Source organism: Desmodus rotundus, chromosome 12 (assembly GCF_022682495.2).
Source record: "Desmodus rotundus isolate HL8 chromosome 12, HLdesRot8A.1, whole genome shotgun sequence".
Lineage (NCBI taxonomy): Eukaryota > Metazoa > Chordata > Mammalia > Chiroptera > Phyllostomidae > Desmodus > Desmodus rotundus.
Window position 1 is genome coordinate 76,279,199 of NC_071398.1, and position 13,116 is coordinate 76,292,314.

The window sequence follows — 13,116 nt, forward strand, 5'->3', positions numbered from 1 at the left end:
TGTTCCTGACGACACTCCAGATGATCCTGCATTGCCATACCAGTCTCATGTTTGGAGCCTGCACTTGGAATTTGTGCACCTGCTGGGCCCAATGGCAGCTGCTAGGCCAGTAGTATGGCTCCTAGAGAGAAAGAGTGCATGATAGCAGAAGTGCAAAATGGACAAATGAGTATTGAGAGGAAGGGAGAGAGAAAGACGGAGAACTTGTTTTTGTTTGGATTACATTGTTACCTCAGGCTTTGAAAGGACCACATGCTCTTTCAAAATAACTAATCAACTTCCCAGTTCTTCATGGGTTTACATTGGGTCCTCCCCCTAACCAATGCATTATCTAAATATTCTGGGGTTCTGTGTCCTTTATCCAATCTGATCCTTTTCCCAGGCTAGAGAGACAGGTCTTTATGGTTGCCACCTTAGCTTCTAATGCACAAGCACCCATAGTGGAAGCACCTTCCCCTGTGCCATCTTAGATTCTATTGTACATGAGCCTAGCAGAAGAATTTCTCCTCTTCTCCCCAGTAATCTTGTACCAGGCCAGTAGTTCCCAGAGAGACTCTTCCTGCCATTAGGAGATTGCTCAGGGATTGCCCAAGGGTTAAGTCTTGAGGGCAGAGGATGCAGTGGTCTCCTGGAGCATGTGAATGAGCCTGTGAATGCTATAGCTGTCTAGTGAAGCAGGCCCGATATTTGATTCAGCTTCCTAGTTTATTAGGCTTAACATTTGTTTCAACTCCCTAGTTTACTATACTTAGTATCTAATTCCCTTTGCTCCATTCCTTTATTAATATCTAGCTACCTAAGCAAACACTAAAAACTCTGCTAAACATTTTATATGGGATAGGACCTATTATTAGTTCATTTCACAGAGGAGAAAAGTGAGATGTAGAAAGGAAAAGTAATTTACTTAAGGTCAGGTAGCAGCAAATGGTGAAGCTCCATATTAATCAGGATACATTATGTTCCAATAACAAACAGCTCCAAAATTTAAATATTTTAACAAAACAAAGATTCATTTCTTCCTCAAACTGTTGGTGGTAAGAATGGCACCGGTTCTTAGACCAGTGGAGTCAGACTGGACCTTGGTTCAGCAACCTTGGTACTTGAGTTCTGGCTAAGAAAAAATTCAGAGCCAAGACTCAAACTATAAGATAAATTTTATTTAGAACGTCACAGAGGTAGAGGAAGTGAGTAGTAGAAGAAATAAGCTCAGGAAATAAGTTACAGAGGCAAAAGAAGGGCCCCTTGGAGTTTAGGAAAAAGAAGGGTAAAAGTAACAGCCTTGAGAGGGTAAGGGGAGGGGAACAGGAGAGGTGCAGACATGCTCCCAAGAGGGAGAGGACTCTGGGTCCTCTGGACTAACGGCTTTTAAGGGTGATTTTAGGGGAGGTCCCAAGTGAGGATCTTAATAGCATATTCATCAGCTTTCCAGGTGTGTCCTTTGGGCAGTGGGACACAGGGTCCTGATGTCAGCCATAGCATTATTTATCTGCTTTTGCTCCTCTTCTGGGCCTACAGCTGAAACACAACTGAGGCCTAGATATATTTGATATGGGTCAGAACCTCATTGTCCTCGGGCTTAGTGCTTAAGGGCTGTTCTCTAGCCCCCATTCATTCCTCCTCTAAGGAGATATAATCTGCATGACTAGCAATGTGCCAGGAGAGAAAGGGCAGGGGAAGGTCCAAATCACATGACCAGCATATGAAAAGTCAGGGAGTCTAAACCACATGACCAGCAATATGCTAGCAGAGGAAAGGTTATTACCCTGAGGGCAAGGTCCTTGTTTCCCCAGTTTTACCCATTGTTAGGCACCCAGAAATTTCTGCCCTGGTAACCTTCTGTACTTGGCCCATTTTCCTTGCTCCACTCATGTCTGTCTAACTGCCTACTGCAAAACTACATATTCATAGTGGTTTGGGGGGGGGGGTCTGTTTCGCACAATCACTCGCCCAGGCAGAGAGGAACTCCACCATTATGAAGCTTTACCACCTGGAATAAATGAGCTCCTGTCATTATGGGGAAGAGCAGGAAGGTCTCACACTAGCAATTAAATGCTTTGGTCTGGAAATAACATTACTTCTGTTTATAGTACATTGACCAAAACTAGTCAGGTAGGACTTTCCTAACAGCTAGGGGACTCCAAAAGAAAGAACCCAAAATTAATAAGTATTGGCAATAATGTCTATCAGCTTGGCAGACTGACTTGAGAGTCAATGCCTTTAATCACCATGCTATACCATTTCATCAAGCATGTAACTCCTAGGTTAAATTCCCTTTATAATTGCATTTATGGGTTTGTTTCCCTTCCTTTTTCCTCACTTCATCCCTCCATTTCTCCAGCACGTACTGAGCAACTAACTACATGCCAGACACTCCATTGAATGATGAGGATATTAAAATAAATGATACGTGAGCTCTGCTTTTAAGTGCCCTTATTTTAAGAAGAAAGTGCTAATGAGTGATATGCAAAACCCTGTGATACAAAGCAGTTACATGAGGTCAGCAACATTCAGCCCACCTGTCCTGGGATTTCTCAAGAGGGAGAGAGTGAGTAAATAATGTCAGGCAAGGTTTCCTGGAGGAGATAACTAGCCTTTGAGTAAGGTAGGTAAAATTTGGAAGTGAGAAGGTAAAAAAGGACATGGGTATTCTGGAAAAAGTGTGTACAAAAGCACAGAGGGTCAGGAAACTGCAAGGGTGTACTCCAAAGTACAATTCCATTTGGTTGTGTTGAAATGCTGAATAGGGGAAAGGGAAGGTTGAATGATTAGATCCTTTACGAACTAATGCTTCTTGGGGACTTTGAACTTTCATGCTTTGGTGGTAAAGTGCAGCAGGAGTGTGTCTGTGCCTATGGCAAGAGCTCCTTTTGTGAGGCAGACCGACAAGGGAGTGGCTTAGTGATAAAGGGGCCGTTGGTGTCATTACTTATGTTCAGTCTAGGGTGACATAAGGGAGGAGCTTGGGCCCCTGGCAGAAGAGACCTAATAAAGGGTACAAGCTCCTATGGTCTGTTTTATGCCTAGAGAAGAGAGTGGGTTTGGTTCCTTGGAGCCTTGTGTGGTGCCCTATAAAGCTCACAGACATGTCCTATAGTGCTTGCTGGTGCTGTGCTGAGCTCTGGGGATGCAGTGAGGAATAAAATGTATCCCAAGTGGGCACAGCACAGGAAGCATCCTATCTAACACTACATGGCTTAACAGAATAGTCCAGGGTCACCATGTTTGCACAAACTTGCTAATTCTCTTTATTTTCCCCCTACCCTATTCTATTTGCTTTTGGATCCCAACTATCATGCCATGTTTTACTTGTGCCAGTTCAACTTACCTGGCTACAGCCTCAAGATTGACCCTGCACCTGGCCCTCTTTCTCAACCAGGTTGGACTTGCCTTAGGCTACCTACAAGCTCTTGTCCTGGAAATAGGCCTCCAAATTGCAGCCCCTACTGCTCCCTGTCTCTCCCTCCATAGTAGCTCTGGGATATTACTCCCAACCTTCTTGGAAATGGGTTGTATTACCTTTATTTTTTTCAACCGTTACATCTCTGTCCTATGTCCAATGTCCTATGTGTACAAAAAGGCTACTGTCAACGTCTTTTAGTTTGGTTTGTTGTTAATTAGATGAGAAAAACAATGAACAGTTATAAACACTTGTATCTCTCTATTGATTTTTGGCATTCAAAAATGTTATCTGCAAATATTTTTCCAATTTTCCTCGAGCACTCCTGTGAAATGAGCAAAGAGAAATCCTTGCAATCTCTACCAAAATAAAATTTAGAATTTCTTAGCAGAATGGTCTCTGTGTATACACCATTTTTTTGTTTGTTTGTTTCATTTTGTTTCACTACAAGTTCAAAGGTTGATACCTGATAACTTTGCTTTCCCCCCAAACCATTGCATTTTAATAAATGAACCCCATCTTGCTCCCACCCCTACTCCCAAATCCTTTGGAATCTGGATCTCAGATTCAGTCTCACCCCTTCCCATCGCCACAATCAGATGTGGCATAGGACATTTGGATGCTGTGTTCCAAAAGAATGGAAGTTTGAGCTGTTTGTCCATGGTCAGGGTTCTACAACAGTCACAAACTGGTGAATAAAATGTGCTTGTCCCTTGGCCTGGAGATGACACAAATAATGTTTGCAATATTAATCCCAAAATATCCTATCTTTTTCCCAAATTTGGACCATTTCACCCCAAATCAGGCAACCCTTTAAGTAACTAGAGCTATTCCTACATTAATAACACAAAACATGGTGGTTTTTGGAACATTTATATTTATATATATAAAAATTAAATATATATAATATATAGTGTTTGAGACTAAAAATATAATACATAATATTTAAAAAAGGAAAATGAAAAAAGGCAGAATAGCAAAAGCTGTGAACGACACACATATACACATTGCTAAAAACTACAATGGTCTGTCCTAACAAAATATTTCTCTCTTCTAATTAATTATCACCATGGATCCATTCATTATTGGGATTTGGGTGGAGAAAATTCAATTGGAGCCAGAAATGGAGGTTATAATTCCAAGAGTAGTTGGAGTAGAAAATGTAACCACAGGGAGCCTTTGGTCTCTTTCTGGTGAAAGTGGAAGCAGCCAAGTCTTCTGAGTCACTATTGCTAACAATAGTGAGAGTTTGATTGTATTGGTACTTTGGCTGCTCTATCCCCAGGGTTGGGGGTATTTGCAGAGGCAGCATCTAAAGATCTCCAGAAATTAACAGAAGAGTTCATGGCCCACTAACACTTGACAAGGCAACTGGTTGGGGCCATCAAAAAGCCAGGAGCAGGGGGCAGAATCGTAAGAATGATAGTTATATGCAAATACAGCTATTTTTTTAAGGGCAGGCTTGTACAAGAACCCCCCAGTATACAGAGCAAATATTTCTCCAGGAACAGGACCTGGAGCTCCTCACAGTGATGCTAGAAAACGGGATTCTGCCCTTCCGTCCATCTCCCAATCCACACATATTTCTGTCCTCTCCACCAGCCCAGAGGTGGAATGTCAGAATCAAGCTGATAAAGGTGAGGCCTTTCAGAAAGAGGCTGGCCTTCAGGAAAGGAGAGATAATGGGTAATGGGGTGGGGCGGGTGTGCAGAGAAGGGAATGGGATGTTTAAATGCTAATTTTATAGACTCTTCACAAAAATAAATGCCTTTCCAATTATAGCCCTGGGTCTGTGCACATGAGTGTTCCATTTTCACTTCCTCAGTGGTCCCTCTAAGGTCAGGAGCTTCTCTAATGCCTTTCAGGTGATCCCCTCAACATGCAGCACTAAAATGGCAGAGAAGCCAGGGTTTCTGAGGCTGGGGTGGCCTTGGTAGTGCAGCAGTGGGGACATATTGTCCACACAACAAAAAGAGTCAGTGACTGGGCCAGTTTAGTCTAACTGGTGTCTTGGCTTTAACATAATTTTCTTTAACCCCTATATTGACAGACCACCTCATTCCATTTTAAGGAGCCCAGGACTTGTGGCTCCTGATAGAGCTCCAACTGGTTAATGACAGGGCACAAGGGCAAAGAGATTCCCGGCCAGTGTGCTCCATCCTGTAAAGCAGAAAGGCTGCCCTCAAAGTGATGAGGGAAGTAGCTACTGCTGGGATAAGAAGACACAATATCTGGAGACAGGGTGGTCAAACTAACCATTTTCATCCCAAGCAAAACATTTGTAAGGAAATAGCACTGATCCCTGGTCACTTTCCTTCCTGACTTGAGGTTTTTGCTTAATTCAAACTCTGTGGTAGGCTTTGAGGGATCTAGGATTTAGGACGCAGGCTAGGCCCTCCACAAAGAAACAATGGCTCACCCAGAATCATAGAACCCTTCAAAATCTATAGTTTATGTCAGAACTGCTGAATCTATCTACTCTTCCTACATGCTTCTTCACAGAGGGACCAGCTGTAGTCATGCCTTGCCTTCTGGCTTAAAACACCTTACCTTGAAGGCTTGTCCTAGTTAAGTGGTCCCTAGCCAGGAAAATGATCCTGAGGACCGGGGTGGCAGGTGGCTACTCCCATTTGTCACCATGGAAGTTGGATACACACTGAAGGAGTCACCCTGCCCTTCTTGGCCATGACGCCCTTGCAAAACTATTAGAATTCTGAGTGGGGAGCAGTACAGTTACCCAATGGTCAAAGGATAACCCCACATCAATTTTGTTGAGGTTTAAGGTATGCTTTTTGTTGCTGTTTAGGGTCAAGGGGTTCCTAGTGGACATTCTTTCACAATACTTCTGACAAGATAATGAAACCAGTGGTGAAAGCTTCTTTCAAAGGAACATTTCAACTCCTTCATCCCTCAGTTTACTGTTCTCAACTCCTTGCCAGTGATGGCCAGGATGTTCCACTTCACCAAATGAATAGAAAATGAGCACAATAATTCTCAGTTTGTGCAACCCTTATCCCTCATTTTACAGGCCAGAAAATCAAAGGAAATGAAGTGATGAGGCCAAGGTCACTCAGCAAACAACTTCAGAATGGGGTCCCAGGTTTCCTGACTGCTAACCTCTTGCTTGAAACAAGATAGTCAAAGGTGGTCAGGACAACTAAGGTAACCACGTCAAGTACTGAGGCACCATACTGGAGGACTACAGCTTTAGACAACAAAGGTTCAAGGGCACCTTCCACTCCCCAGAAAAATGGTTTCATTTGGACTAACTGGCAGGTCCCAATTCAGATTCTGATTGGGCCAGAGTGCCAGTTGCAGTGAACAGAGATGGCCTTGGTGGCTGATGTCTCCCTGTGCCTTGCATGGCAAAGCTTGCTTGATACCCAGAAGGCCCCAATTAAGGTGTTAAGAAACAGAGAACAGTGCAGTAACTCTATATCGTGGCTCAGAAAACTAATGGTTCCTACAACATCAGCTGAGTTACCTAGTAACCTTGGGCCCCCTCTTCTCCATCGTTTCAACAGAATAGGCCCAACACTTAACCAAAATGGGGGAAATAAGAGAATCTGACCAAACCCTGAACAAAAATGAGTTTTGAAATATTTGTTTAGATTTTATGTGGATTACGCATGGCTTCTGGTTCCTGCGAAAATAATCAAAATATACATGAATATGTCCCCAGAGGAATCTGCATCCTTAACAAGCCACTTAACATCCACTGAGCTTACATAAAAGGATTGCACAGGGAGGTGTCAACTTCCAGGGGTGGATATGGGTAGGATCCTGGATCATGTTTCGAAAAGCGTAGGTCCATGGGGCTCTAGCCCCTTGAGGCAGCTGTGAGGCCAGAGATGGAGCTACTTTATTCCTGGGCATTAGCTGATTCTTACCAACTGGGGAGTGACAAAGAATGTCACCCCACAGACCCATTTGAAAAGGTGGTGATGGCCTTTGGCTGATGAGTGTTTAACTCATTAAAGTGAATATGACTAATGAAAGGTGACCATGAGAAAGGGTGACATGTATTCTGGACATGACACAGAAGGCCTCACCTGTGTTGTCAGGACTGAGTGAATCAGGAATGCACTCTAGACCCTGCTTCTCGGGAAGGAGAGGCCAGGCATGGATTCTCTTTGTAGCACTGGTTCTCTTTGGTTAGCAGGTGGTGGCTGAGAAAGGCCATGGGAATGTGTGTGTGCATGTGTGCATACATGTGGGGATGGTGTCAGTATGGACCATGGCTGCCTGCAGTGCCCTCTGTACCACCTTACCCAGTCAGTCTGCACTTCCTCTTACCAGGCCCTCTCACCAGTCTGTTCCCTAAACTTTGTAACACTTGTCAGAGTGTCTGGGGCTCACAATACCCACTCCCTGCAAAGTCTTCAACACAGGGCTGGTCAACAAGGCTCAAGGCACTGCAAAAAGGGTGAATACGATTGACAAAAGAGAAAAAAAGGACTTAAACAAAACTCACGTAAAGAGCACCTCTCCCATGCTCCCTGGAAGGTGGCCTCTAGGGGTAGTGCAGGGTGTCTGAGAGCCAGATCCCCACCCTAAGCCTGCCAGAGCCCAACTGCAAGAAGGTCTCACCACCTGAATGTTTAAAAATGGATTCAAAGTGCTTGGCAATTGAAAAAGTAATGGAAGGTGTTAGGAATCTGGTGAAAAACATGTGCCCCTCCTTTCCTTTCCATTGGAAATTATATTTGGGTGGGAGAATCCCTACTGCTTTATTATTTATTTTCCAAATGAGGTTTTCATTTTATTCTTTGATAAATAGCCTATAGTACCCCTACCCTTTTATCTACAACTCCTCAGGCAAGCTCCAGAGTTCAAATAAGTTAAGTGAGGCAGATTGGGGAGAGAATGGGGTTTGGGTAGGCTCCCCTAGTATGGGTTCTGAAAAGTGCTAGGTAATACACAGCTGTCTTGCTGGTGAATTGGGACATGATTCCTAGCCTTTCCTTCTTCCACCATGACCTTCTGACTTATCTGGCTAGCCTAGCATAAAGGAGAAGGAAAGGGGATAGAGATAATGGAGACATCTGGATCCCCCTGCAGACTGACAGATAGGTAGGTATCCATAATGGGCAGCCAGGATGACTGGCATTTTAATCTCAGCTGAATGAGGGCTGGATTTGAACTCAGTGCCAGGCTGTTCTGTAGACAAAGATAGAATAAGGTCCCTTCTGCAGTCCTGAGGAAGGAGAGATGTACCAGGCTATCAAGGCAGATAAGAGAGGGACTGTCCAGGCCATCCTGTTTCCATCTGTATGTGCCATAGCCACTCAGCCCTACACTTCTGTCTCCTAGGCCAAAGCCTATCCATTCCCACATGAATCCCCCATCCACTTATGGGAGACCACAGGGGTAGGATAGAAAGGGAATGCTAAAAGTGCCCTCTCTGCTGTCCATAACCTTCACTTTTCCCATCCCCAGATGCAAGTGCAGGTCAGAACACACACATCCTCTTGAAGAAGAGGGAAGGGCAGGCCCAGGAGGCTGAGGCATGCATACAGCACCACTCTTGGATGGGATGTTTCTAGGAGACTTATTTCCCACCTGCCATGGCAGGAGGAGGAAGGTTGGTTGGGGACAGGAGCAATGAGCAACGCACGCCCCTGAATATCAGGGAACAGCTTCTCCTCTGCCCCGCAGAGATGCCCCAGCTAGGCTCTGGCCCCTACACATGAGTCTGCATGCGCTGCTGGAAGCGCTGGCCATAGTCCGAGTGCTGGGATGTGTAGGAGAATCGGGTGGCTGTGGTGTACTTGCCAATAGGGTCATATGCCTCGAACTGGGTCCGCTCCAGGGCAGAAGGTGGGGCTTGGGGGTAACCCAATCGATAGGTGGGGTACCCTGCAGCCCCAGGGAAGGGATGGGAGCTGAACTTCTCATAGTTCTCGTAGGACAGCTGGCTGGTTGTGTCGGTGCCAGCTGGGGTAGCTGGGCCAGGGGCTGTGGGCTCTGGGCCATAATCGGAGGCTGGGGCCCGGCTGTAGGTGTTGAGCTGGGCATAGCCGCTGGAGTGAGAGAGACGGGAAGAGGGGCGGCCTTCGAAGCGGGCAGGGCCGGGGGCACGGTAGTCAGCATAGAGTACTGCCCTGGAAGAGGGTCGGTCTTCATGGGCACGCACGTTGTAGTAGCCATTGGTGGGGTCCTGGGTCAATGAGAGAAGATAATGGAGGAGGGAACACCCTCTAGTGGGAGTCGGGAGGGGGGTCAAAACTCACATGGCCCTCAGGGCTCTGCCTTGGGTTCCCAGCCAACCTTTCCACCTCCTTTGCTCCTTCAGGAAATCTCCTGACCTTTTCTCTCTAACCTGCCCTCCACTCCATAATCAAGCCCTCAGAACACTACACTCCAGCCCAGCCCTTGTGCCCTTGCCCCTTCCCCCTTTCCCACCTTCATCTCATACTCCTCCCGGGTGTCAATGGTATCACAGCGCAGGTCCTGCTTCAGGTCCACATCATCCTTGAAGGACTGCAGAGCAGCAGGTGTGGGGCATTAGGAGACTGAAATCCTACTCTTATACCCTACAAACCCCACCCCCACCCCCAGAGAACATCAAACAGGAAGGGTCTGGGGTCATGGGCAGTCTTGAGTTCTGTATCCTCTTCCAGCGAAGACTCTGGAATGTAATGGGAAGAAACCAGAGACCTGGATTCTAGCACCCATTTTGTAACTAACACAACGTGACCTTGGATATGTTGCTGCCCCTCTCTGGGATCCAGCAATGAGGTAGTTGGATGTGAAAAATTCTAGGGGTTTCCAATTCCGACTCTATGTAGGAAAAGGATAGGACAAAGACAGCCTATGGAGGCCCCACCTATCTATCCTCTGCTGGAGGAAAACAAGACTGGGAGTATGCACGTGTATGTACACATGCACATGTGTGTCAGTGTGTGCATGCATGTAAGCATGTAGGAATGTGTGTGAGCATGTGGGTGTGTGGCAGGACCAAAGTAAGCTGACTGAGGGAGGAGAGAGTGACAGTGGTTATTAGAGAACTGAGCTAGAGCCAGTCCCAAGAGTGTGAAGACAGGAGTGGGCCAGGGAGGAGCAGGACCCTTACTGAGTAGATGGCTTTCATGACTCGAGTCGCTGTGGAGACGCTGGCAGTATCGTCATCCCGGTCCGAATGCATTGTGAGTGGTTCACGGTTCACTGTTTCCACCTTGATGTCCAGTTTCCTTAGGGTCACATCCTTGCGACCTGGGACAGGGGGAGGAAGTCTGGATGCTTTCTGCCAGCCTCTGCAGTGGGTTGTTTCTGGACCTACCTTGGCTGGGACGTGCAACTGCCACCCCCCTGGCCCCTCTGAGGCCCTGCCTGCTGGGGGCCCTGTAAACGGTGAGGGAGGGCTGTGGCCCATGGAGTCCATACTCACTGCCTTTGCGGCGCCGGTAGAGGAAGAACACCAAGGTAATAAAGAAGAAGGTGAGCAGGATGCCCGCACCGATGGTGGCCCCAGCGATGATGCCCACAGGTAACACCTCTTCAGATGAGGAAAGAAAGAAGGTGGTAAGGAGGGAGATACCCTGGGGGTCTGAGCTCAGTGTAGGCTGAAGAACAGTCTTGCCAAAGGCCACAAGCTTCAATGGCATCTCTTGATTGTGTCCAGGGTTGGTTTAAGTCAAAGTGGGGTTTGAGAGGAAGGTCTGCACTGTGTTTGGGTTTGGGCCTGAGCTTAAGCCTGATCAGAGTGGAGGTCATGGTGATGTGTCATCCTAGCCATTGGAGCACCAACTTGACTCTGGCCTTGGTGATCCATCTGTCCCTTTCCTGTAGCCCACCTTCCTGTGAGGCTTGGTATCTCTTTCCTGGGCTTGACCTATTTGAGGTCAGCTGTCTCCAAACTCTCTGATTTGCCTATGTTTTCTGACCTCTTTTATCACCTGCCCCAGCCACACCATTGTGAAGACCCCATCTACACATACCCAACCAGGACTCCAACAGTCCACCTTGGCTCCCGCTGCTCCCCAAAGCTGGGAAGGACCTGAGACTCTTGCCTCCAGTTTTCATTCCCTTCCTGGAAGTCTGAATTGATCAGATCTGTGTAAAGGGTCTTCCCTTGCAAAAAGCCTTGCCTGCTGAGATCTGTCTTACTCTATCTACTCTCTTCTTCCACATCACCCCCTTCCTGGCACCCTCAGCTAAGACAGAATTGATGGATCCTCAGTTATTTTCCTTTATCTCCCGTGTCAAATGGCTAGTTCAAAAAAAAGTCAAACATAATGCTGCTTTTGTCATATTAGAAGTGTCTTAGGGAAGGGAATATATGTCTCCTATCAGACAAAGAATTCTTGAAGAGGTGGGGAACCAAAACTTACTGGGCATCTATTATATGCCAAGTATTTTATAAATATTCTCTTGTGTAATCCTCACACGAACCCAGTGAGGTAGGTAATGTTATTCCCTTTCACAGATCACTTGACATTTCTTCAACTGAAGTCATTTGCTGCCACTGTGTTAAGTTCCTCCATTAAACTGAGGTTCCTATAGGGCCATGTTCACATTGGTATCCCCTAGGGCAGGGCCTGACATATAGCAGATGCACAATAAATGTTTAAAAAAGCAAGCGGATTTCCCAAGCTAAGCAACAAGGCCAGGTTCTAGTGGGGAGGCCCAAGACAGAGTTGTCTCCCTCTGAGCTGGCCCCTAGGCCACCCTGCTCCCTGGCTACCAGCCAGCACTTCTGTCACCTCTCTCTTCCAGCTGGATGATGGCCGTGCCTGGCCCAAAGCTGTTCCAGGCAGTGCAGTTATAGTGGGTCTGAAAGTCAGCCTCCATGACGTTGTTGATGGTTAGTGTGGACAGCACCCCGCTGCCTGAGTTGGTCCTCTCCACTGTATAGCGTTCCAGGGTCCCCACCTCCAGAAAGTTCTCCTTCCATGCCCAAGCCTGCGGTGGGAAGGGCAGGGGGTGGTAAGAAAGGGTCAGGTGGCAGGAACACCTGACCCATCCTCAATACATTTTTACCACATATGCCTGTGTATCCCTAAGTACAATCCAACACCCTCTGCAACAAATCTAAGCCACAGCTACTTCCTCAAACCTTGTCATTGAACTTCAATCTAGAAGAAGCAGTGGCTCCCAAACATGACTGAGATACATGCCAGAAACATTCAGATATATCCAGGGACATTTTTTTAAATGCCAATTCTTGGGACTTATCTCCTAAATAGGAATCTCCCAGGAGAGGCTCAATTATTTAAAAATCTCTATTTTTATAATAATCTCATGCAATGTGGGTATAGCTGGTCCAATGAACCAACATTTGGGAACCCCCAATGTTGTAGAAAAATTCCTGGATGGGGGAGTCATGAACACTGGGTGCCATGCCTGGATCTCCCTTCCAGTCCCTGTGTGGCTTTCATTTCCCTGTTTGGGTCTCTGTTTCCTCATCTGTAAAGTGAGAGGACCAGACTAACTAACGATCAACGTTTCTTTCACATAAGTCAATCTTAAATCTTAGCTTTAGCTGACCCAGAGGCGGCCCCACACAAACCTGCCCAGCTGGTTCTGGAGACCCAGCCACAGACTCTCATAGCAGTGAGGAGTTATCACTGCAGAGGGGTATCCCAGGCTCTTTCACCCCTGACCTCCAGGAAGTCAGCCCCTATTTGAGACCCCTCCCTCTAAGTAGAGGCTGAGGAGTGGGTAATGGCTGAACACTGGCTCCTTTCCTGGATTAGCTATCCTCGCTCTGCAATCAA

The 13,116-nt window shown here is 46.6% G+C and overlaps 1 protein-coding gene across 9 annotated transcripts in view; it reads right to left on the minus strand.

Moving 5' to 3' along the window:
• Positions 1–8,162: 8,162 nt before the first annotated feature.
• Positions 8,163–13,116, minus strand: part of KIRREL1 (kirre like nephrin family adhesion molecule 1) — a 106,482-nt gene continuing 101,528 nt past the window's right edge. For 8 of the 9 annotated variants that reach the window (XM_024574696.3, XM_071220125.1, XM_045181830.2 and 5 more), the window contains 5 exons: positions 12,103–12,301; positions 10,788–10,895; positions 10,473–10,612; positions 9,803–9,880; positions 8,163–9,557 (listed from right to left, as the gene is read on the minus strand). In XM_024574696.3, the coding sequence (XP_024430464.2) occupies positions 9,081–9,557; positions 9,803–9,880; positions 10,473–10,612; positions 10,788–10,895; positions 12,103–12,301 (1,002 nt within the window). In that variant the 3' untranslated portion in view covers positions 8,163–9,080. The remainder of the gene's footprint in view (positions 9,558–9,802; positions 9,881–10,472; positions 10,613–10,787; positions 10,896–12,102; positions 12,302–13,116) is intronic. The other variant, XM_053915180.1, reaches the window with a different exon arrangement.